This window comes from Haemaphysalis longicornis, unplaced genomic scaffold, assembly GCF_048455015.1.
Source record: "Haemaphysalis longicornis isolate Haplotype H1 unplaced genomic scaffold, Haemaphysalis longicornis Haplotype H1 scaffold_3, whole genome shotgun sequence".
Classification (NCBI taxonomy): Eukaryota; Metazoa; Arthropoda; class Arachnida; order Ixodida; family Ixodidae; genus Haemaphysalis; species Haemaphysalis longicornis.
This window is the reverse complement of record NW_027526335.1, coordinates 62,110,814-62,135,850: the sequence shown is the minus strand read 5'-3', so window position 1 is coordinate 62,135,850 and position 25,037 is coordinate 62,110,814. Positions and strand designations below refer to the sequence as shown.

Here is a 25,037-nt window from a genome sequence, read left to right as displayed (position 1 = left end):
TAGAAAATTTTGACAAAGACTGTACGTACTAGTCAAGTTGACGGTCTGCTTGAGCGGAGCATACGATGTTGTCGTCCGATGCCTTGGGCCTAAATTGAGGACTGATCAGATAGACGATACGATACGCGTGCTCCCTGCAGGGCGCCAGCCTTCTCCCGAAGAGTTCGACTCGAGCGAGTGGCAGACCCCACTTTATCGGCGTCCGTCTTGTCTGTCGAGCACTTGGAAACGAGTCGATAACAAGCTGCGCACGACACGTCCCTAATGCTGCACCGAACACCACCAAGACAAGTCAGGCTCTTTCAATTTTTAACTAACAAGCATGTTCATTTCGCAGCAAACTACTGGGCCCTCTCCGTCCCTGGGATGTTTACGGTATCTGATACCGACCGCTGGCAAATGATGATTCGTTTGGATGAGGACCTCTGCGCATCCTTTAGGCTTTCTTGGCTAAACAGCCTTGGCCATGTCCCTTCCAGTGCCCCCGGTAGCAGCTTCGCTGAATTGCCACACGCGAGGACGATCTGCAGCGAGTACGAACAATAGCAGGCGCCGGTGAACGCGGGCTGTCGGCAGTCAGTCGGTGCTGCTTCGAAGTGTGTGAGCCGTTCCTGTACGGAGGATACAGACTTCCGTCACCCACCGTGTCCTCCAAAAGGTACATTTCTCTTTCAAGACATTGAAACAGACCACACACCTTCACGAGAGGCGGGTATCTCTGTGTGCGTGCGTGTGTGAGCGTGTGTGCGTACAATACTCGTCCAGCGGGAATGTACAACGTCGCGCGTAAATTTTTGACGCTATTGATGCTATTGATGCTATTGACGCTATTGATGCTATTACAGGCTTTAAATGCGACAGAATTCCTCGGCCCACCACCATCTTTTATCGTAACCATTCACAATTATTTCATACTACTCAGAGTAATTCTCACAGTTCTTCTGTTTTAGCTACTTGCATAGAAATCACGAGTGGGGTTAAGCCTACATTCACTGCCCTCACTTGTGTACGATTATCTCGTCGGACCCAGAGATACGGAAATGCTTTATTCGGCGAGTGGTAGTAAATCACGACTAGCGAGTGTGAAGCGGTGATAATGAATGACAACGGGTGAAACTTTCGTTTATTGCCTGCATTTTATAAGCTTCCATCACTGCTATTACTTGCTACTGCACATGGAATTGAAATTACGTGACACACGGGCATGCACATGCGCGCTCGCTCGCCACAACCAGATTCTCAAGAGCGGCAGGTACTTTAACGTATCCACGGGCACTTTCACTACTTCAACTTTGTTTCTGCAGCCCTTTTGTTTAAGTTTGATGCCTAATTTAAAAAATAAAACTCGAGATGGAATGCCCAGGGCAAGCCCGCATGGTGGAATAAGTTTCTTCTGAGGGAAAGGTTATGTTCAGCTACCAGATACCTGCGGGCGAAATTACCAGGGAGCGGCTACATGTTGTAGTGACCGGAACCAAGCGGGCTCAAGACAATTAATTGCGATCGCTTTCACATTGGGGTTTATCGTACCGCTATATTGATTGGAGTAATGGTGGTGTGTTAGTTTAGTGCGGAAGGCCGACCAGCGTACCAACCTGGGTTTCACCTATGTTTGTATGAAGCCTCTTCTCAGAAGTGAACGTCCTTTTAATCGTACTAAAATTACGGTTTGAAATTTTGAAGTAATAAGTTACAAACCCGCCTTACAAACCCGCCTTATGAAGTAATAAATTACAAACCCGCCTTAGCGATTAAAATGGGGTCTGATTGTTTTTAGATATGCGGGAGTTACAGCTGCAACCTTATAGGACCATTCTAATTCTGCCGGATATGTTGTATTTGAAAGACGAGAGGAGAGAGAGAGAGAGAGAGAGAGAGAGAGAGAGAGAGAGAGAGAGAGAGAGAGTTTGACTTCGCTAACCACGGAATATTGTGCGAACCTATAGACCTTCTCAACTTTTTCGTCCTGGAAGCTGCCATTTAAGCAGTGGGCTGTGCTAGTGGACCTATAATTGGCGCAGTCGACAGGAATATGTAACTGCGCATGCGCAACACAGCCCAGGACATCACCTGATTTTATGAAAGATTAACGCATGAAAAGGTTTATACTCCTGCCATAAAATCATTTTTACGTTTGGAGCGACTGCTAGCTCTCAAACGTTTCGAAGCGAACCCGTTAGCGTTGCTCTTTTTGAAATGTTCTGTGGCAATTCTCCAACATAAATATTTTTTCAGAAAGACGGGAAACCCTGCGCGAATATGGATGTTTTCAGCGGTCTGATGTGCTTTAATTTTCTTAACCATGTACTACAGTCATAGACAAATGAAATGCGAACGCGCAGATGTGAACGGGAACATACAAGTAGCGAAATTCCTTTCTATGCAATTCAAATTGTCACATCACTCTATAAGAGCAACAAAGTTTGAAAAAAAGTGGCTTTCGAAATATACCACAGCCGCGTCCTTACGTGATATCCAGGCCAAATTCTTTGATTTTGCGTGTTCTGGTCCATATAATCACGAGCGGGAGAAGTTGGACTATGGTGTACAGCACCATGGTTACCCCTATGCAAAGAAGGCGGCGAACATAGTGTGACATGCCGTGCTCGTGCCAAGATGCCCGACACCAATTGAGTCCATCTCGTTATTTACCATGGTTCCTGTCCTTCCGTCGCGTAACATGTTTGGTAGTGGTGCGGGCATCGATCCCCGCACCTCTTGCGTTTTTGTGTTCGCGTTCCATTTGTCCATAACTGTACTTGTAGGGAGAATTGAAGTTAGACCCGTTTTCTGGGACTATAATTTCAGCAACCACGCGTGACAGCATCGCGATTTTATTTGTGTTCATTTACCTGTAAGCCGCCACAAAGAATACACATCAATCGCCGAAAAAGAAGGAAGTTAAAGCAGCAGCAGGAGCATCCCCTCAAAACCTTGGCGAAGAGCCAAAGAAATCTTCACTTAAACAGGCAACTCAATTTGCGCAAGATTGTAAGCCAGTCTGGCGAAGCAATTCGCAACTGCTACCCTGCAGCCGTGAACTTGATATGCGGTTGAACAGTTTTGTGACTGTATTCCCACACTCTTAAAGGGAGCCTGCAACACTTTTTTCAACTTTTTTGAAATGTTAAATGCATACAGAACGTAGTCACCCAACACACTTAGTACTTAGATTAGGGGGTCCCAAAGTAACTCAGCCAAAAATTACTGCTCTATGCCCATCAGATAACTTGTAAATTCGCTCAAAATTTTTTTTATGTTTCCCGGTCTTGACGTTCTTCGACGGCTCGAATTAAGTCACTAAGACCATGTAATTAATGGCTGTTGGTCAGTTTTCCTTCAGTTGCAGTGATGAACGCTTTTCGATAGCAACCTAAAAAAAAGCCACAAAAACAAAGCAGAACTCGAAGGCGTATCTTTGCGGCGAGCAAATCACGCAGTGCGACTCCGTGCTGGCGATAACTACAGCTTTCGCAGTGGTTTCAGACACGAAGGAAAGAGTGAAAGCGCTTATCGAAAGTGTTTCAGGGTCCCTTTAAAATAACGTTCCCCTTAGCTCGGGCGGCTCGTCGCCACTCATCTAATTCAACGACTCGCGCTCCGTCCCTCCGCAAGTCGCACACATGAAGTAACAATGTTCGAAGAGTATACGTGAGCGCGACCGATGTTGGCACGTGGTTCACTTCTCCCTCCGTGTTCCCACGGCTCCTCGTTTTGGCGAACTCACCCGCTGCCCCGGGGAGGCCAGTTTCGAGCGGCGGCTATTTCGGGGGTCCCCAGCCCTGTATTTAGCGGAACGCCTCGTGGCCTCCTCGCTTACCGCACACCGCCTCGCAAGAAGCAAAGCGTGCGTCGCGCTGTTTTTCTCTCCGTGATGGCTCTGGCATTTCCCGGCAGCCAGCGACCTCGACACCAAGGAGCTGCGCGACATTGGGCGCGGATCGCTCTCTCTTATCGCCGCAACTATCAATGGCCTCGGCCTCCGCGGATGACGCGACGCCGCCGGGCATCGCTGCTCCCGTGCGTATCACACTTTCTCTACGTCGCCCTCGGCGGGCGGTTTCGTTTCTGACGCAATGCTAAAACTAGATGCCATTTCGTTGCGCAACCGATTTTATTCGAGCGCTCCGAGTTTACATGCTTGTTAGCAGTGGAGTTTTGATTCGAGGTATTCGATGCATGTTAATGTAGGAGCAATACGAACTTCGTGTTCACCACCTGTTCGTACGGCCACTTGGACGTTGTATGCAAAGAAGTATCTACTCACATAGCGGAAGTGAAAGAAAAAAACTTATTCTTCGAATAAAAGTAAAAAGGGGGGGGGGGGGGGGGCACAAAACACGACAACGCGCGAGACGCCGCCACAACTAATAACGTATTAAGCTTCCCCTGCTGCTTTTGGCTATTAGTTTATGTACCTCAACGACCCATATGCCAGCCTTTCTAAGAAAGAGGTGAAATTCGTGTCGTGATCTGAACTGCGCGTTTCCGCGTTACGGACCACGTGTGCGCCGGACGTGGATCAGCTCCATTATTCCGCACAGATATTGTAGATATGTGGGGCGTGTTTTCTGAATAAATGAGTTGTTATAGTTGCGCCGTCGTATTCTGTTGTTGCCCTTTATGTTAACGTCGTTTGTTTCTTTTTTTTTTTTCCTGAAGTCTAAGCGCCCTTTTCATTTCTGCCACGGAGCACCAACTAGCCGCCCCTCCCACCCCCGGGATCGGTTACCCAGAAATCATGCTTTACTTTCTTTAAATATGGCTTTTCACAGAAACTTCCCCAGAGCAGTACAGATGCAGTTTCCGCAACTTATTTGTGAGGCCAGGTGAACTTTATATTAAAAAAATCTAGTTGCTTGTTTAATTAAGGAGAATCTATTGACCTTTTTAAAGTTTTCGGCCTCAGCGGCACGAAATTATGTAACGTACGCTGAAAAAAAAAGATATCCGAATCTTACGTGTGATTAGGATTACGCGGCTCCAAAATTCATCCTTGAGCATACCAGCGTTCTGTATACTCGTGTGTTGCAACAGAGGGGAGTGGGGGTGGGGGGCCTATACGAATTGCTTGCCCGGTATTTTGTCTTTTATTTGAGACTCCGGTACAGTAATCCTCGAAAGATTGATGCGCATATTGACCGCCAGTTGTGGAGAATTATTCTCGTTTCGCGAGCGAAGCACAGAGGGTAATTTTTCGTAAAGACGAGGGCCGCAGGTAGAGTTAACTCTCTCGAAGCGTTTAGGCCCGCTGAGGTTTTCGCTAACATAGACGCAATGCAGAGCTGGAGTCTGCTACTTGCATAGCTTTCAGACTAAATTAAAAGGGGCTAGTTGGTATTTCATTACGTTCATCTAGAGCGCACAAAAAAACACACGGACACAGAAGACAAGGACAGGCGCTTGTCCTTGTCTTTTGTGTCTGTGTGTGTGCGCCTGTCCTTGTCTTCTGTGTCCGTGTGTGTTTTGTGCGCTCGAGATGAACGTAATGGAATACCAACTAGCCCGAAAAGTGCTTGTCCTTGTCGTTTGCGTCCGTGTGTTTTTTGTGCACTCAAGATAAACATAATGTATTACCAACTAGCCCGAAAACGCTTGTTTTTGTTTTTTGCGTCCGTGTGTTTTTTGTGCGCTCAGGATGCACGTAGTAGAATACCAACAAGCCCGAAAGCGCTAGTCCTTGTCTTGTGAGTCCGTGTGTTTTTTGTGCGCTCAAGATGAACGTAATGGATTACCAGCTAGCCCGAAAGCGCTTGTCCTTGTTTTTTGTGTCCGTGTGTTTTAGTGCGGTCGGGATGAACGTAATGGAATACCAACTAGCCCGAAAAGCGCTTGTTCTTGTCTTCTGTGTCCGCGTGTTTTTTGTGCGCTCAAGAAGAACGTAATAGAATACCAACTAGCGCTTGTCCTTGTCGTCTGTGTCAGTGTGTTTTTTGTCCGGCTCAAGATGAACGTAAGGGGTAGAAAAGGTTTTCTTTAAAGGGACCCTGCAACACTTGCCATCGACTACTAGTAATGTGTTTTGGGATAAAGTCTATTGTCCCAGAAATCTCCTCCCGCAAGAATTATAAAAATCCGTTCACAATTAACGAAACTACGCGCGATGAGAAATCGCGCATAATCGTTCCCTCTCAACTCGACCGCGGGCAACGCGACGAAAGCTGCGCGCTCTCTCCCGGACAGGGGGGCGGCTCGCGGTGTTCTCTGCGGCAGCCTTCGATATATCACATGCTGGGTAGTTTTCTCCTTTTCTCCGCAACGCGGAGGGGCCTATTTCCGGTCTGGTGCCACAAAAAAGCAGGCATGGGTGCCTGCTCGCAAGTGCGCGCTCGAGCTAGTAGGGCGTTTTTGAAACAATAAACGTTTGTAGTCGAGTGGTCCCGTTGAAAAGGAAGTATTGAGCTTATCACTCAAACTCCGCGCGCACTCAAAACACAAAAGAAACGGCAAAACTGTGCCTACAGGTTCAGACATAGAAGAGGTTCGTACACAGCGATGACGACGACGGAAATGGGAGAATCTAGCCGCGAAGTTGACCAGTGACAGCCGATCGGGCAGCCATGGCCTATGTGACGTCCCTTAGGCCATGCATAATGAGGACAACTGAAGAGAGAGAGCGGTTGGTTTTCCGCGTCTTTCACATCGACTTGCGCGCTCACCGCTTCACGTGCACGTGTAATATTTGGCTCAGGTATTCCTGGCAGTGTAATCTAAACGTCGCGCAGGTTTACTTTCAATGCTCAAACAGTGTTGCAGGGTCCCTTTAAGCAGTGCGTGCTTCACGAAGAAATTAACGTTTGGTCTGTTCCAGCCCGCGTTTTCTCCTCGAGTTGTTGTTCTTGTAACAACGCATTTTACTTGGCAATGTACAATAAAATTTCCGTGCTAAAATCTTCGCACGGCCGAGTAGGTCCGGCGATTGCTGTGAATAGCACGCCTTCCCGTGAACGTGCACGGTTGCCAGCATAATTCTTACTAAGCTAGGCTTATCACAGCACTCCCATGCGACAGCACCCTCCTCTTCGCGCTCCTTTCTGCAACCGACGATGGGACATGCGTGTGATACTGGGAGAGAGGGTAGGAAATGGGCGGATATTTGGTTAGAAAATTTGTTACGGAAAGCCGATGGGCATGCATTAGAGCCTTCCCTATAAGTAGCCTGATGAGACTTGTCAATGGACCCACAGTGTTACTCGCGTGGTAGTATGCTTTCGCATTGAGCAGATCGCGTTGTGGAATAGCATATACTTGAGCTAGAACAATACGCATGGCCGCTAGTGACATCAAATATTCAAAACTGCCAGCGGCAATTTGCGTCGCGACGTCCACTGCTAATAGTTTAATGACCGTTTCTCTCTCAGACATGTGACACGGCACATAAGCGCGTCCTATACTAAGATAAAAAAAAATTCCGGTCGCAATGGCCCAAAGCCACATGGGGAAGTTAAAGTACCTTGCATTACTAGAACAGCCAAAACTAATTGCAGACTTACTAGTGAATAACTTATAAATGCGGGCTCATAATGGCCAGGATCTAAGCAGACCGCGTTTTTTTTTGTTGCATTTTCCCAATGAAATGAAATTCGGTTTCAGCGAGAGACGAGAAAAGCTAGCTTCTTGATTTGGTCAATACTGCGGCTTTCCTTCTACGCCTCTTTCAACAGATAGTGCATTTGTTGATAAAACGAAACGAAACGAAGCCCATACCCCGGCAGGCTTTTAACTTCCCGTGTGAACTGCACAAAGTAGCATTTTCCGGAGTTTTGGCGGGAAATGCGCGAATTTGATCGAAACTTTTTGAGTGAAGAGATTTCCGTAAAGAAGGGTATTCGAAATAAACGCGCAGGTGACATGACGAAATTCTTTACTAATAATCTAAAGGCAGGAAGTTAGCCTATTTTAGTGCTCTTACTACACTGTAAAAATGAAGATATGAAAATTTAAGGGGTGTGAGAGCTCTTCGCATAGCGCTTGAGAATGTTTTCGCTTAAGCACACCCGTCGACATTATAGCGGTTATACTTTGGGGGACGCAGCGGAGACAATGCGTTTCGAGAGAGAACTTATTTCGCAACGAAGCGAACATTCCTATTACTCTTCGCACACCAATTCGCAGGCTTGAAACAGACGTCAGGCTGCGCCATAAATAATTGACCTTCTTAGATGCTCCACGCACGAAGTGAATAATAAAAGAAAAACACTTAGAGAAAAATTTTTAGGTGTCAATGGACTCGCTGACACCTAAAGTAAACAAATAAAAAACAAGCACACAATGAAATAACTGTTGCTTAAAACATGGCAAAGCCGACGTACATCCTCACTTCACTGCGCGCAATAAATGTTCTTATATACCGTATTTTTGCGATTATAAGCACAACCATTTCTAAGCACCCTCCCCGACTTTCCGGGAAAAAGAAAATGAAAAAAGAAAATTTTTATGCGAATCTAAGCACCCCCTTTTCAAAAAAAAAAAAAAGAAAAACAATCGCAAGGTGGATTGCAGATGCGTGGAAGCGGGCCCTAGATGACGTGGTGGACAAATAATTCATGAAGTTTTCAATTGCAAACCACTTCAGTGGAGCAGAAAACGACCTGCTTGGGGACGCTGAGAACGGCGGCCCAAGCGACCCAACGAACTCCAATGGTAATGAGGGCGACCGAGTACCAGACGTCATCGGTGGGTTCACTCTCTGTGCCTGTTTTTTAAGTGTTTGCCGATTAAAACATTACTCATTGCACCCGTCTCGTCGAGACACGGTAGTGAAAAAAATCCCGCCATCTCCACGAAGCGAATGATGATGAGAGGGGCGAAGCTAAAATGCTTATCGGTAAAGCCGTGAAACATTAGCCCACACATCACATAGAAGACTTGACACGTCAAGCTTCGACGACGTCGATGTTTGTGGTGATTATGTAGGGCTTGTTTGGGATGATGGTAATCCCCGTGGGTAAGTTGGCGAATTCGGTGTGGGACATTTTAGCCACCTTGGCCGTCGCCTTCTGCAGAGCGTCTTGTGTCGCGTACCCCCGGTACGTGTCTTGAGCTCGCAGGCGACGAACGACAACCTCTTCTTCTTCCTCTCCTCCTTGTTGGGTAGCAACGAATGCGTTCAACGTTTTGACCTCTTCGGCCAATCTCTGGTTGGCCAATCCCTAAGGGGATCCTGCCACAATCATCATCGTGGGGCCGTGTACAGCAGTAACGAGAGACGGGACAGGGCCCGAGCAAGAGTCTTGAGCTCGCAGGCGACGACAACCTCGTCTTCTTCCTCTACACCTTTTTGGGTAACAACGAACGCGTTGAACGTTATGACCTCTTCAGCCAATCTTTGGTTGGCCAATCCCTAGGGGGATCCTGCCACAATCATCATCATTCCGTCGTGTACAATGTGCCGTGTACGGCCGGGACAGGGCCCGAGCAAGAGAAGCTTCGCCCCTAAAAAGTTGCGAGGGGGGGGGGGGTAATTTAGTTTTTTCGAATCCCCCCTCACTTTGGCCATCGCGATCGTGGAAAAAAGGGGGTGCTTCGAGTCGAGTAAATATGGTAGATAGACTGGGCGCCTCTACGCATTATCTCATTACGATTTCACTGGCAGCTGCTTGCAACTGCACATTTTTACAGAAACGGCCTTTCGATCTACCGTAACGTGAATCCGGGGCTGCGCCCACTGTTTGCAATGGGCGTCACGTACTTGCATATTTACGAACACTGACACCGTGACACGTCGCTGAGTTCGCATCTTAAGGTATGATTTTCTTTTGTGACACCGCTTCAAACCGCCACTTTTAGGGGGTGTGCTGTCTATTAACTAAAAACTACCTTTTTATCCTTAGGCTGAGTATCTCCCGAATGCGTGCACTAGTAACGAAGTTTTGGAATGTCTCGCAGTACTGAATTTTCCCAGATCGAAGGCACGAGAAGTAAAGGGATCCCACCGCCCTCTCGTAGCATTGCGCATGCTTTCGCAACGCGGCCAGTGTAGGCTGTTGTGCCAGAGCGCCTGGCCCAAAGGCGTTGCACGAGGCGACGCGCCGACAGCGAGGCTGAGTCACGCCTCTCCCTTTGTCGCTGCGGCGCGGCCGAATCCTGCATCTCGAAACTCTGCGGCGCGGCCGACTCCTGCATCTCGAAACTCTGCGGCGCGGCCGAATCCCTCAGCGGAGAACGACCCAAACAAGGGCATGTCGCTACGCCCGGAGGCGAGGTCACGGAGACGGCGGCGGCATCGCTCTCCCTTTCCCCATCGGCGGCGCAGCTGACTCACCGCTTCGCTACCATTCGTCGGAATTCAAACTTCAGGCAGCGAGAGCCCTGATTGGAGCTTTTCAAACTTCTCGGGGCCACAACGAACTTCCCGGGCTATAAAAGAAGCTCGGAGGCTCTCATCGTCGGCTTTCCTCGGCGGCTTCTCTCCGGCACCAGTCTCTTCGGAAGCACCGAGTGAAAGGGTGCTGTCGCCTTTGTGCGAATGATGTAACGTTTGCTTACCCTGTAAATACTGTATATAAATGTTACTTCAACTCTTCGTCGGCTCGAGGACTTCGTCGCTCTGCTCTGCGCCGCGTCGATAGCGGACGGAGCAAGGCAACATCGCTACACCGGTGACTGCGCTCGGGTGGCCAGTCGCAACAGTGGTGGCAGCGGTGGGATAGTCAGTCCCAACAAGGCCAACCAGTCAGCATACCTCGATGCCCCTCAAAAGGGAAGAACAGTCGTTTCAAGTTTTTCGACAACAACGGGTATACATAGACACTATTGCTACTGTCGCTGCCCATAGTTCTACGTGAGTGGCGCGTGAACAGTAACGGGGCAATGTGCAGCAATAAACTTTGGCAGGTATAAAATTCAATATATGCAACGAGAATTTTGTAGATGCTGCCTTGTTGTATTTGCAAACTAACACGATTTATTGCCCGCCGCTGTGGCTCAGTTAGTAGTCGTTGCGCGTATACGAGCACGTGGCCGCTGGTCTGGTTTGAGACTGTGGCGGCTGTTTATCTGGTGGAAAAGAGTAACGCGAACTCCTCATGAGCGAGATTAGGGCGTACTTTAGAGACACCCGGGTGGTATAGATTAATTCGGCTCTCACTACGGCGCGCCTCGAAGCCCAGCAGCTACGGGGCGTAAAAGACAAACTTGACAGAAAAATTGTTTTAAGCCGCACCTAATGATGAATACAAGAACTTGATAAAGAAATGTTCGTTTACTTGCTTTGTTCTCAAAAGAGATAATTCCACTAATAGTAGTTTTGGTTTTTCAAGCAATAGATTTTTTTTTCGTGCGAGTTTTTTTGGCGAATCGAAGACATTTGCAATATCGGCGAAAGTTTTGCTCTCGCTAGAACTGTTGGTCACTTCCCATTCCCCGCTTCTTCCTGAACATTGCTCGTCGACCAGTCACAATAAGCAGACTTATCGGTTTATTAAGTGCTAAAAAATTACACCATCTTCCCGTAGGGGAACCCTGAGTAGTATGTGAAGCAGCCATGGGGTCGACTGAAGTTCCCATTAGTTTTCAGTTCGTCGTTTCCGGTGACGTTCAGCTTCACGTGCCTTCGTTAATTGTATCAGTAGCTTCTCGACGTAGTTTCAATAAGTGAAGGACATAAGGCGCGTTCGTAGCACATGCTCCCGTCATGGTTTGTAGCGCAGTGGGAAGAGCGCCACGTACCTCCCGTTGCGGCCAGAGAGTCGTGCACATGGGATCGAAACCGGGCGCCGCCTATTTCTTTTTATAGTGGACTGCGCCTACGTCAGCCCAAACGCTGACGGGGCTGAAGAGACGCGCATGCGCAGTAGAGTGCGGACGGCGGACAACGACAACGAGAGAGGGAGGGACACAGCCCCGAGCATGAGATGCTTCGCTTCTAAAACGCAGAGGTGGTTAAAGGATATCTAATAATCATTTAACTCCGGGATTTCTCGACACTTTTTATTGCGTACCGTGACAATTTTACATGTTCGTTAACGGTGGCGCTTTATGCACGCCAAGGCGACGGCGGCGCTGCCAACTTGGCTTGGCGTCCCTTCTTTCTGCCCGCGCTCTGTCCTCTCTTCTTCTCTGTTCGAATCAACGGCGAAAATTTGCCAAAATGCTCCATTTATTGCTCACGCGACATTAATAAGGAGGCCGTGAATACAAAGTACAACTTTGCGCAGATTGAAAGAGCCAGCCTTTGGTAACTCATTCGGCTCCATTACAGCCACGATGACGTTTTTTAACCGAAAAAACGCAAGAAATATTGAAGCACTTTCGAATTTGGTGCTCATATGGGAAAAAGGGACGTGGTATGGGCCAGTACTAAAAGCATAGTTAGTATCAGTGGGGTAAGTGCACGTTATCATTCAAGTGATAGGACAAAACGGAATTAGCAGCAGTAATGTATCTTGGTCGGTGGCCCCTAATGGCACAGATAAGATTTCTGAACGTCGTATGGGAATCGTCAGAAGGTGGCTGAGGAGTCGCCACCGCTTCATATATTTTATCTTTAATATCGCGATTATTTGTTTGAAACCTGCGATAAAATTCGTATCGCTTATTATCCCGTAAAAGCGATCTTTTAAATGAACCAAACGTGCATTTTGTCTTCATGGCCCCTTTTGATAGCATCGGGAGCCACGTTCAGGCCCGTAGAATGAATTTCACCATTAATAAGGGGTGGCCTTACGAATACTAAAGGCCCCCAGCGGGCGCCGGTCTTGCGACCTACACCACAGCTCCCCCCTAAAACCTGAAGACCGTTAAACCGTATAGGACGCCTTGTTGAGGTTTCGGGGGGTGACTGTGCTCGGCGTGTTGCAGGGCGTGCCTGGTGCCCCCGGCGACGGTGGCGGCGACCAGAGGACATCCACCATGGCGGCCACGACGGGCGGGAGCGGCGGCGGTTCCACGGGCTGTGCGCGCCTCTACGCTGCGCTGGCGCTGTCGGGCCTGTTCTTCGTGGCCGAGATCGTGGTGTCGCACGTGACCCACTCGCTGGTGCTGCTCATATACGCCTACCAGATGCTCTACAACGTGCTCTCCCTCGTGCTGCTGGTCATCAGCCACCACGTACGTCCCATTCCGCGATATGTATACTTCCCGCTCTCGTAGCAGACCCGAGCGCCTTGGTTTTAGATCTACAGGTTGGGTTGGCCTATGTTTACAATATTAAAAACAATATCTTGCACCACTCCATCTAACGACGACGATGGTTGAACGCGAAGCTTTCTCGTGATGGATTCTTTGTTTGCCCAATCCCACACTGCAAGTATGTTATACTATGGAAGTACGCACCACTTGCCTAGAACACCCACGGCAACTGTCGCGTGGGCACTCCGTAGGCCTAACGTTTGGGTTTCGGGTCTACGGTGCGAATCGGTACCGCTGCTTGGCGTCCGCTTCGACCATGTCGAAATGGAGCAATCGGTAGACGCCAGCTTCGTGACGCGCAGGGCGGCACGACAAGTTCGACGCTAGTGTGCGCTGATTTTAAGTCCGGTGGCAATGTTCATACTTGGCAACATTGTTTAACAAGAACAAAACATCACGCAAATGTGAGGCAGAAAATCAATACATAAGTGATATTTGCAGTGTTCCTTTATAAAAAAAATTCATGGATGCTTGATTTTTGCGATAGCAAATAAAATACTGCATCCACTGTTGAAAAAAAAAAAATTCACACCGTCGCCTGATGTCGCCCGTGACACTATAGCTACTGGCGGCATTTCAAGAAATCAAACGGCAACAGTTTCGAAAGGTTCTGTTAGATAGGTTCCACGTTCCGCTTGGAACGCACGCGGAGAAAGGCAACGTGATTCTATAAACGTTGAAGTAGGGCGCCTCGATTCACTCGCGTCTCCGCCGTACTGCAGCGCTGGCGGCGAGGAACCCCGCCTGTAGCAGTGGAACGCGGTAAATTCAAATCGCCTTGAGCAAACCTTTAGTGTGTTTACCTTGGGAGGAGCGCGACGGGAGAGGAACAGCATGAGAGGTGAGCGGGAAAGCGAAGGGAGGCATTTACTTGGCAAATGTCGATGAGCGGCCAATTTTTCCTTTCACTTCACCCGCGATCATTCATCATCACCGTAAGGGAAAGTTGGCTTTCCTTCAGGGCGTATTGGCGTACAATGGCATCAGTTAGGACACTGAACTTCGCTTTAAAAAAGTAATCACATGAATAACCCTATATTTGTTTCAATAAGGCTTGGTGTTGGGCTAGTTGGTATCTACATAATGTAACAATAGCGCTGAACTTAACATGACAACGACAGGATCAAGAAAAAGGACAAGCGCATCTACCGTTTCGTGTCCTTTTTCTTGATACTGTCGTCGTCGTGTTACGTTCAGCGCTATTGTTACATTACCCATATTTGTGGCTCGAAACCTCGGGAGAGAGTTGGATTTGGTGTGGGAAGGGTTGGGGAAAAGGGAGCTCCGTGTGTGAAAAAGGACCGTAATGCTTTCTAGTTTGATGAACTTATGCAAAGGATGTGGTATAGGTTAGGTGGAGCTCGACTGGATCGATTCATACTTCGCTGGTCTTAGCTCTTAGCATGCCAGGTGTACTCAGACAGCGCTCCTGGCGAGCAACGGACGCTGAACACAGTGGGTGCTTCTTATTTCTGTACTTTCGGCTACTAAGGTGCACCGTGGAGTGGAAGTAAGTTGAAGTTGGGAGATACAGACATGCATTTCGTTCTTTCTGCTTCCAATCGTAACGTACAGAGAAAAAGAAGGAGGGGGGGGGAATTCAATATGAAGCCCTACGACAACTTACAAAAGGTTATTTTGTGCATGCTTTTTCCTCGTGCAAGATGATGACGTCATGGGCTGATAGAGCTACATAGAACAAGATGTGGTTTCAACAAGACGTCGTGTCAAGAGTTTTTTTTTTTTGTCATCTGGGTTACTCAGAACAGCTCCAGATGAGCTCCATATGTTATTTGCCCATATATTTTCTATGGCGGGGGCAATTCTGGACTGCGCACGCACTGCTTCTTGATGAGTTCCAAGTTACGGCTTTATGAGTGTTGACTATGGGGTAGAGGGGGGCGGGGAGAGTTGGTACGAGTGATTCCGTTCGATTTGAATGCCTTTTTTTTTCTCTCTCTTTTCTGTTTAGACGTTTATATTCCGCACGTATCCCATGAATAAACTAGTTACGAGTCAGCGCTCGTCCTGTGCACTCATTTCGTCCACGTCTTATTTTCGCGCTGTTGTTCAGAATGACACCATATCAACTCGTCCAACTCACCACTCTGCTCCCAAACGTTCTGGGCAGGCAAATAAAAGACATCAGACATGTCTGGAAAACAAGAAAACGCACGCAGGCAACACGGCCGCACTGGCGGTGACAGCTGTGTGTATACCATTGTGAACCGTCTTGTCTTAGTCACGCTTTGAAACCATTAATTCATTTGCTTGCAATCAAACGAGGTCGTACGTTTGTGTGTCAGGTCGTGAAGTCAGGCAATGTATGACAACGTAAATCAGTTGGCCTGTTCACATACGGCTGAGTACATTTCTGTGGAGATGAAAAACATGTCGTGAGTCGATGAGGGCGAGTGAGGGACGTACCGCAGGCATGGAACACTAACGCATTTTTTCCCACCTGGATGGATTATCTATCGTGTGTAACTTTCCAATGTTGACAAACTGAAACCTGCTCAAAGGTCGCGTTATTTCTCCGTATGGACGACGAAAGTTCGCATCGCATTTTAGGGGGAAGTACCTTAAGGCCGAGGCTTGTCCGTCCGGCATCCGGCGTCCGTGATCACGGCACAGCACCATGTAAATCGAAACATCTGGGCACAAAAGGTTCGCATAAGGTTATCAAGAACAAAATAAAAGGTTCACAAAAGGTTAGAGAGAGAGAGAGAGAGAGATAGAGAGGGAGAGAAAGAAGAGAGAGAGAGAGAGAGAGAGAGAGCTTCCTGCAGAGCCGTGCTGCGCATGCGCGAGGAGCATTGGATTGGATTGAATTGGATTTGGATTGTATTGTATTGGAATGAATTGGATTGGATTGGATTAATTTGAATTGGATTAAATTGGATTGGAAATCGTTTTGGCAGCAGTAAGCGCTCTCACGGGTGATTTACAGTAAGAACACACTAAACTTTTTTACACCCTTTTAGCCAAAAAAGGGTGTACCATAAGTGGAAAAAGGGTGTTGGGAAGCCTTTACACCCTTTTTCTTGAGTCTCAACACCCTTTTCCTAGCTCTACGACCTTTTTGTTTGAAAAAAAGCGTGTTGATCAACTTCAACACCCTTGGTTTTTCTTAGGGTGTTGAAAGGGTGTGGAAAAGGTGTTCAGCTGTTCATTGAATAAGGCCATGTTCGGATGCATAATAGCACTGTAAAGAAGAAGACATCCCCTCATATACTGCTCTATTCGCAAGAAATTTCCAAACGCAAAAAAAAATAATTGCTCTTATGCAATGATCGCTCGTTTCCTTATTCGGTGCACCACATGCCCCAAGTTTAGCTTTGGCACGTGAAACACCAATTTGAATCTTCAAAATTAAGAAGACTGTAGTCGTGTGGCGAAAAGCATGTTTACCAACTGCAACACGCTTGGCTTTCTGTAGGTTGTTGAAACGGTGTGAAATAGGTGTTCAGTTGCAAAAAAAGAACAGCGGAGCTGGGGGTCGACCTAGTTTCTTCCGGTGTTGCTAAGTTTTGTTATGTTTGCTAAGCTTTACAATGTTCTTGCTAAGCCAGGATGACCGCTGAAGGATGAGGCCAAGTTTAACCGGATTTTACAAGGCTGTTCCAGTGTGCCCCCCCTTCCCCCTTCCCCTCCCCATTGCCAGGAGATCCAAGAGGGAAACAAGGTAGGTCGGCCCCCAGCGTTGCTGTTTCTCCAGCCTTGCACCACTATTGCAAGCTGAGCGAAGTTTTTTACCTTTTAGAATCCAAAAAAGGCTAGTACCTTTGAAATGGTACAGTAAGAGGTGCGGATACGCATACGCCCCTTGTGCTCACACTCGAACAAGCTCGAAAGCCGACTTCACTGTTATAATACCCTATCTGCGGTGGTGCATCCTTTACAGGTGCCCCAGTTCTTTTTCTTTGTATTTTTTTGCCAATGCCACCGAAACTACGTCCTGAAGCTTAAAGAGCTTCACTGGTAATAAATTATGCAAATTCATATTGCTGTAAACATCGTGAGGTAGAACCCCCCCCCCCCCCCGCTTGTAGAGAATGTTCAGTCCACCCGTGTAAACAGGTACAAAATGCCTCCAAAATTGGAGGTCTCTCAACGTTTTTTCTTCGTTGGCGGTCTTTTCTTACACCCTTTTTTTCTTTACGCCCTTTTTTTAGTTTCGAACACCCTAATTTGTAGCTTTACACCCTTCTGGGAAAAAGGGTGTTGAAATAATGAACACCCTTTTTGAAGGGTGTTGAGGTGGCAGGGAAGATTTGTATGGTATTTAATAAAATCCTATAAGTTACAGATCAGAAAAACTACCGCGTAATTAAAAAGTTTTTGCAAATCCGCGTGTTGGTTTGTATATTCTCGTAGTAAAATCCATACTTCCAAAATTAGTGCTAAAATATCAGTTTTTTGCGACAAGCCCACCGACTCCATCTGGGGGCTTTCCTCTGCTGGGTATAAAAGCAAGAACAACACTTGTATTGCTATGTAAGTATGCACTCCCTTCAATAAAGAAAAAAAAATAGTATGCCCTCCCTGTACCGCTTGCATCCCGTGTTCCAACTGTAACTTGTACGTATTAGCTGTTTGTGTTGAATGCTGCGCGCTCTGCCTTTTGACATGCCTCTGCGCATGACATCGCCTCAAAAAAGGGTGTGAGACTCAACACCCCTTTTTTAGGGTGTTGAGCATCCTCAACACCCTTTTTTAAAGGTGTTGAGCTCAACACCCTTTTTTCATCCATACACCCTTTATTTGCCAAAACACCTTTTAAGGGTGTTAGCCATGGGACAAAATTTTTACACCCTTTTCGACCAAAAAGGGTGTAAAAAAGTTTAGTGTGAACGGGATGATCCCCAGTGCTTCGCCCACTCGTCATGATTCACTTCGTGGAGATGCGTGACTTTTTTTAGTGCAGTCTAGTCGTTGCCGAGGAACGTGCGTGTCGTCACACCTCGTCCGTTGCAGATCTGCCAGGAGCGGACGCTCAAGAACACGTTCGGCTGGGCGCGCGTCGAGGTGCTGGGCACGCTGGTGAACATGCTGTTCCTGATGGCGCTCTGCTTCGCCATCTCGGTGGCCGCCGTGCAGACCATCGTGCACGCCTCGCACGAGAACACTGAGCCGCACTACCCCATGCTGCTGCTCTGCTTCGGCATCCTCGGCCTGGCCGTCGACATCGTCTGCTACATCGTCATCGGACGTGAGTGCATTAGTGCGCCTACGCAAGGGAAAGTCCGGGATTTGAGGGATGATAATATCCGTGCTCGTATATTATTATAACACAGCTTTTGGAATTTCCCGCATTCTTCTGTCTCGGTAGAGTAATTTGTAGACAACTGGTCTGTCTCTAAGCCCAGGAACCCATAGCCATGTCATCATCGGGTGGGCTCAGAATCCAGCACTCCCACCTGTTCCCCTCTCCCTTTCACCGAAGTACGAGTAAACCTGACAGTTAACGCTGACTTGGACGCCCAGCAAGTGCTGGTAGCCGGGACAAAGATCGCCAGGTCGTCACTGGGACTCCTGGACAAAGTAACTACATCCCCTTCTCTCCTACATAACGTTCTTTAGGCTATGTTCAGACTACCGACGTAACAGCCCTATCGTGCGCCGTGGACGTAAAAAAAGAGGCTTTTCACGCAGTTCGGTTGGCTGAGACGGGAAATGACGTCATTTATTAAAGTTATTACGCCAGTTGCGACAACAATCTGATCCCCGCCTTACTACTATTACTACCGCTTGTCCCGTCCTGCTTCTTATTTGTCGCTGTGTTTATCGCGTTCTAATTTTTAGGACATGTATGCCCTAACTAGCTCAACGATGTGTTTTAATTAAACCAAATATGTTTGTTAGTTTTAAAAGTTCGTAATATCGCGTGTAGCAACAATGACTACGGCAACATCTGCACTGACCACCGCCATGCGCTATACGTCCACATAAACGCGCAGGTTCCCGGATGCGGCGCGGCTGCAACCTGCGCATCGTGCGTGGCACCGAGGTGCAGGTGAACTTCGTGGCGGGCGTCGAGTCCGGCACCGAGGACGAGGACGACAACACTCCGCTGCCCTGCCAGCTGGAGCTCCCCGACGAGCCCAGCGCCAAGCAGCTCGAGGCCTTGCTGCCTTCGCACGGCGGCGCGCCGCTTCACCACCACGCCGCGGCCGAAGGATGGAGTGAGTCTCGCGGTTACTCGTTCCATGGCGATACTTCTCGTTTACGTGTACGTAGAGGGAGTAAAGCCAGATAATGAATGGCAGCCTACCATTGTCCCCGAAGAAGAAAGTGTGTGACAGCTGCATTTTGTTGGTACTCACCTGCGGGAAAGATACTTGGAGGCTCACTAAGAGGGTTCAACTTAAATTGAGGACGACTCAGCGAGCAATGTAACGGAAGATGATAGGTGTAACATTAAAGGACAAGAAGAGAGCGGAGTGGGTCCGGGAACAAACGCGTGTGAAAGACGTATTAGTAGAAATTAGGAAAAAGAAATGGACGTGGGCAGGAGGCGGCAGAAAGTTAGACGGGCAGATGAGATAAAGAAGTCTGCGGGGATGAATTGGTCGATGTAAGCACAGGACTGGGATAATTGGAGATGTATGGGAGAGGCGTTTGCCCTACAGTGGGCGTAGATAGGCTGTTGTTGTTGTTGATGATGATGATGAGGCGTACATAGGCCGAATATGATGATGATGAAAGGGAGTAACCATACAGTGCAATCAGGAGGAAGGCCAGAACTATTTCGGCACACAGAGATTAGTGTAGCCCGGCGATTGAACCTCGTAATACAGCGCACACGTTTAGATCAGGGATTTCTCTTGCATTTTAGGCGCCAGCCAATTTGCTTTGTGCAGTTCTGCCCGTACATACTGCCGGAGAGAGAGAGAGAGAGAGAGAGAGAGAGAGAGAGAGAGAGAGAGAGAGAGAGAGAGAGAGAGAGAGAGAGAGAGAGAGAGAGAGAGAGAGAGAGAGAGAGAGAGAGAGAGAGAGAGAGACTTATTGGCTGCTCGTGGCTTCGTCTAAGCGAGACACTTCTCTTGAGCACGCGCAAGCCGTATAAGGCGGAGCCAGCCGGCATTGCGCGCCTTCTGAATGCTGCGATGCTGAGGTTGTTGTCTGTGGCTGGTGGGGTGTGCGAATCATTATTGCCATGCGGGCGAGAGGCAAGGATGATGTGGTGGGGTTGCAGGTACAGTATCTATGTAGAATTTCCGGGTACTCGGTTCGGGCACTCGGTTCGCTATCACTGTTCTTGCCTTATATCTGCGCTTTTTTATTGCTGACAGTCTAGCAGCCGGCATGTTTACTGGAATAGACGAGCAGGCTCCACGGACACTTTTTTTGCTTCATTTCTGTCCCAGAGGCGGGTAGATATGTCCTCCTTCAATTTTGTTTTGCTGTTTCATCCCTCGGCCTGGGCAGGCCAACATGTCCCCAAGGTTACCCTCTTAAAATTTTCCGTATCTCGTGGACATGGGGAGGAACGTTTGTGAGGGGAAATAAGGAGAGTAACTATTGATGCACACGTTCGTAAAACGTGGTTGAGATACGAAAGAGCGAAATATAATTTAAGTACCCTCGTTTAAAAAAGAAAACTGCGCCTGACGACAAGGGCCATACAAAACCCAGATTTTTGTAATAATTACTTTTTTACAAACTTGTCAGAAACGGTGTGACACCGTACAATGCCGATGCTTCGTGTGGAGCGTGAGACGATAAAATAGATGTAAAATATAATGTAAAAAATTAAAATTCACAATTTAACACTGTCACGCTTCCCGCTTAAAGCAACATAGTTAAGAAAAGAATTGATTAGTGGTAAAATGCAGTATTTTTACATTTCATACTTCAGTCAGCTTCCTGTAAGTCGCACATATATCCACGCAATTATAGCTATGCCGGACGGATCAGGTGTTTGCTTGAGTGTGTGCGAAACCTCTTCTGTCCTCCATTACGCGTTTCAAGGCAGCCGATATTTTAGCTAAACTTTTTTTTTCTATCATTGGAATCTAACTTTGTGGTTAAGATATCCATACTAAAGCGCCCGTCTCGGTATGCCACTCGTGACTATGACACATGACGTAAGGTTAACAGGTGTGGCTTGACGTCTTGCCCGTAGGTTGGCGCGAGTCCCTGCTGGAGGCTGTACGGACGTGCGGCGGGTGCATGCTCGTTGTAGGCTGCGCATGCGCCGTGCACTTTGGCCACGGAGCGCTGCCGCGGTACGTGGATCCCGTGCTCGCCGTTGCCGCCGTCGCCATCCTTATCTGTACCTCCTACCCACGAAGTGAGTATGGCACATGTCCTGAAACTTCATTCAGTTCGTGTAAATATCCTGAAGAGTATACGGCAGAGATGGCATAGATGCGCGCGTAAGGCGCATATAGCTGAAATCAGTGACTCCCTATGCAAAGGAAAAAGGCAGAAAAAGCAGGGCATTGGGTAGTTTTTTAGACTATCATATCGGAGGAGTAATTCTGAGCTTTGTTCATGCATGCGATTTCCATTTCAAAGTGTCCATTTCAAGCTAAGAGCAGACGATCAGGGGTGGCACAGCAAAATCAAGGCGGGCCGTCGGTTTCAGTGTACGTCATTAATCAGATGGTTCGCAAGTGCAACTTCGCCAACGTTGAAACGGACACAAAATGGATATGTTTGAACATGGGCACAACCCAGAATTCCTATCGTGCAGGTATTGGGCATCAGGCTAGTGCTTCTAAAAGAGCCGGTGACAAACGTAAGAGGTTACCGATTTATTTGCTGGAACCAGTCAAGCGCTGTATTCGTGAAGACACCTTCACAAAAGCTTTGTTTAAAACGAAAAAGCTAAGTTGCAATTACAATCGCAGCTTGGTTTGTCTCGACCGGCGTAGACGTGTCTTCGCGAGTATATTTATCTTGTCTTGAACTATATATGGCTAAGCGACTGCGAGGGAAGAAGAAAAAAAAAATTAACGAACCCCTTCCCGCCGGAAACAGGGGTGCACGCGAATCTTGACATCAGTGAAAAGAAAAACGAATCCCTTCTGCTAAAATCAAAACGTAAAAACGTTAAAATCACAACACAAAGACCGACCACAACGAAACCCTTTCCTCTCGCTGACCTTTACCCGAACACACGGTGAAGCGAACCAGGCGCGGCCTACCCAAGTCGCAGCAGACGGTAAACTGGCTGACGCACCTTCTTTGGAAAGCACCTGCGATGTGGCTTAGTGCGCCGCGCATAGCGCGCGCGCGCGCCAGCGTCGCCAAGGAGCGACAGCTGCGGGCGAGGATGAAGGGAGAGGGGTAAATCCCCGAGGGAGTTTTAGGCAAACGCCAGCGACGGCGTAAGTCAGCCAATACAAGCTTCGCTTAAAAATTCCGTCAGTCATTTGAGTTTCATTTTAGCACAAAATGTGATTTTTGTTTGGCGGGGTTGGTTTTGCATTCGACGATTGCAACGAATGTAGTGGTCTGAGTGCGCTGCTTGCCAAAGAACCACGTTACGAGCATGCAAATTCGGCACAACGTTTAAAGGTGGTTATGAAGGAAAAGTTGTGTAACGATGTGTGCTGCGGTGCACTCATTTACACAAAGACGACGAGTGACGCACGTTGTGCTTGACGAAATTCCCGTTTATGAACTTGAAATCTTTTGAGGCGGAAGAAACGAAAGTGCTGCGCAACAGAGTAGGCAGCTTCTGTTCTGAGCGGGAGCCGGATGCCTCAGAGGCGTCTAGCCAAGGCGCCTAAAAAGGTCGCGCCGCTTTTCGCGAAACTGTAATCATCAGCTTCCAAGCGTGCCAGATTTTGTGTGATTGAAGACTTCGCCGGCTTGTGATATCTAGTCAAAGGAAACGTTCTATAACGTTACGCCTGCCGCATGTTTAGCTATGGTCATACCAAGCAATCCGAAATAGGCGTTTTTTGTGCTCATTTGCAGAATAGCAAAGGCTGTGAAACAATTCGTTTATCGTGCCATCATGCGTACACTCATGGAAAAATGAAATGCGGACACCAAAATATTAATAAAAATGGCGCTATTTCTTTCCGTGCAAATCGAATTGCCGCATGACTCTGTAATAGGAACATAGCGTAGAAATGTGAGTTTCCGAATATGCCACAACCCCGTCCTTATGTGATCTTCACGAACCATATTCGTTGATTTCGCGTGGTGTGGTTCATTCATTATTTTGTATTCGCTTTTCATTTTCCCATGACTGTTCATACATAAGGCATCCTGTGCTACCGTCGCCAGTGCCCCGACAATGCAGGCAAAGAACGGGATATTTCTCTCTGTTTTGTCTTTATGCAGTCAAGGAGTCCGGTCTCATCTTGCTCCAGAACATCCCTAATAACGTGGACATCGGCACGATGCAGAAGAAGCTGATGGAAGAGGTGAGACAGGTGATGACGTCAAATTGCCCGAAAGGAAAATAACTGGCCTTATCTGTTTTGCTGATTGGGTTAAACGACGTGCTAACTGACTTTCCGCAACGCCGGTTATCCTTCGATAGTAGTTTGGAGGAATATTTGAGGTTATCAAGTATCCTGTATAATCATTTTCTACTTATGTATTTGCGTTGACCCATGTCCACTTCCAAGGCACGCAACGCTGAAATATAGGCGGGAGTGTGTGGCAAACAAACATTCCACTGTGAATTACGTTGCCTCTTGTGCTGTACTCGGGAAGAGGGCGCTGCCCGCAGGCATACTAAAAAAAATTCTAGGTAATCGATTGCCTGGTTGCTGTGTACTCTGGTTCTCACGTGCAAATTCTGGCTTTAACGTGTCTTCCGCCTTTAATCTCGGCATTACACATCCGCTGTGGTAATCCTTTTAGAAGTCCTATGTAAAAATCGACAAAAAATGAGGGATTTGTCTCCGACTATTTAGCTTTAAACGCGAAGCATTCTTTGACTTGGGGAGATCGCTTTTTATTGTGTAAAAGACATCGGCAAATAAAAGTGTTTTGATCCTCGACGCATGTGCGCCTGTGTGTGGGTGCGTAGCCCTGCTTGCGCTAACGGCAGCTGTTACGGCGCAATCAGCGCACTTGTGGTGGAGGCCAGGCCAGACAGATAGAGCTCTGACCCCGGGATTAGTAGCAAAATAATGTTTTACATTAAAAAAACGAAAAAAAAAACAAAATACACAAATAAATACATCAATAAATACACCAATAAATACATCAAGAAATACATAAAGAAACACACAAATACACATATAAAGAAAAAAGAAAAGGAAGGAAAACGAAAGAAAAACTAATAGAGGAAATGCAGCAGGGCATTCACCGACGGGGTTCTCGGCACGCATGCGCAGTTCCCGTCCATCCTGAACGTGCACGAGTTCCACCTGTGGCAGCTGACCAACACGCACTTGATCGCCACGGTGCACATTGTGTTCGGCTCGCCCGCGGTGTACGCGGCCGTGGCCGACCGCCTGAACCGCTACCTGCACGGACAGGGCATCGCCTCGGCCACCGTGCAGCCGGAGTTCTGCCACCAGGTGCGTTGTATACCTGCGATACGGAAGAAAAGTAGGAAAGGGATGGGTACTCAAGCGGAGTAATCATACGGATGAGAATTTAGAACAGCGGAGGGAGAAAAAAGGGGGTGGGAGCGATGAGAGTGTAAAACAGGGTTAAGAGGGAGATGGAGGAGGGGAGGAAGCAAATCTATTAAGTTAGCTAGGAGTAGGGCAAGTAAGCGTAATAAAACAGGCAAGTCGGTTGCTGACTACTGACGCCCCGATTCAAAGGGAGAGTCACTATTCAACATCATCATAATCATAATCATCACGACCAGCTTCCTTTACTGATTGAGAGCCGGGTGTTTCACCCTGAAAACTTTCAAAACCATCTCTCCTTATTCATTGCATTATAATTTGAGTTAACGTTAACCAGCATTGTCATAC

At 47.8% G+C, this 25,037-nt stretch overlaps 1 protein-coding gene across 4 annotated transcripts in view; it reads left to right on the top strand.

Annotated features, from left to right (window-relative positions):
• Positions 1–25,037, top strand: part of LOC144174518 (proton-coupled zinc antiporter SLC30A1-like) — a 62,277-nt gene that overhangs the window by 28,632 nt on the left and 8,608 nt on the right. For 2 of the 4 annotated variants that reach the window (XM_077703259.1, XM_077703261.1), the window contains exons 2-7: positions 12,802–13,050; positions 18,109–18,343; positions 19,092–19,316; positions 21,260–21,427; positions 23,437–23,519; positions 24,444–24,629. In XM_077703259.1, coding sequence (XP_077559385.1) covers positions 12,853–13,050; positions 18,109–18,343; positions 19,092–19,316; positions 21,260–21,427; positions 23,437–23,519; positions 24,444–24,629 — 1,095 coding nt within the window. In that variant the 5' untranslated portion in view covers positions 12,802–12,852. Of the gene's footprint in view, positions 1–479; positions 659–3,822; positions 4,021–12,801; positions 13,051–18,108; positions 18,344–19,091; positions 19,317–21,259; positions 21,428–23,436; positions 23,520–24,443; positions 24,630–25,037 lie in introns of those variants that run through there. The other 2 variants (XM_077703260.1, XM_077703258.1) reach the window with 2 other exon arrangements.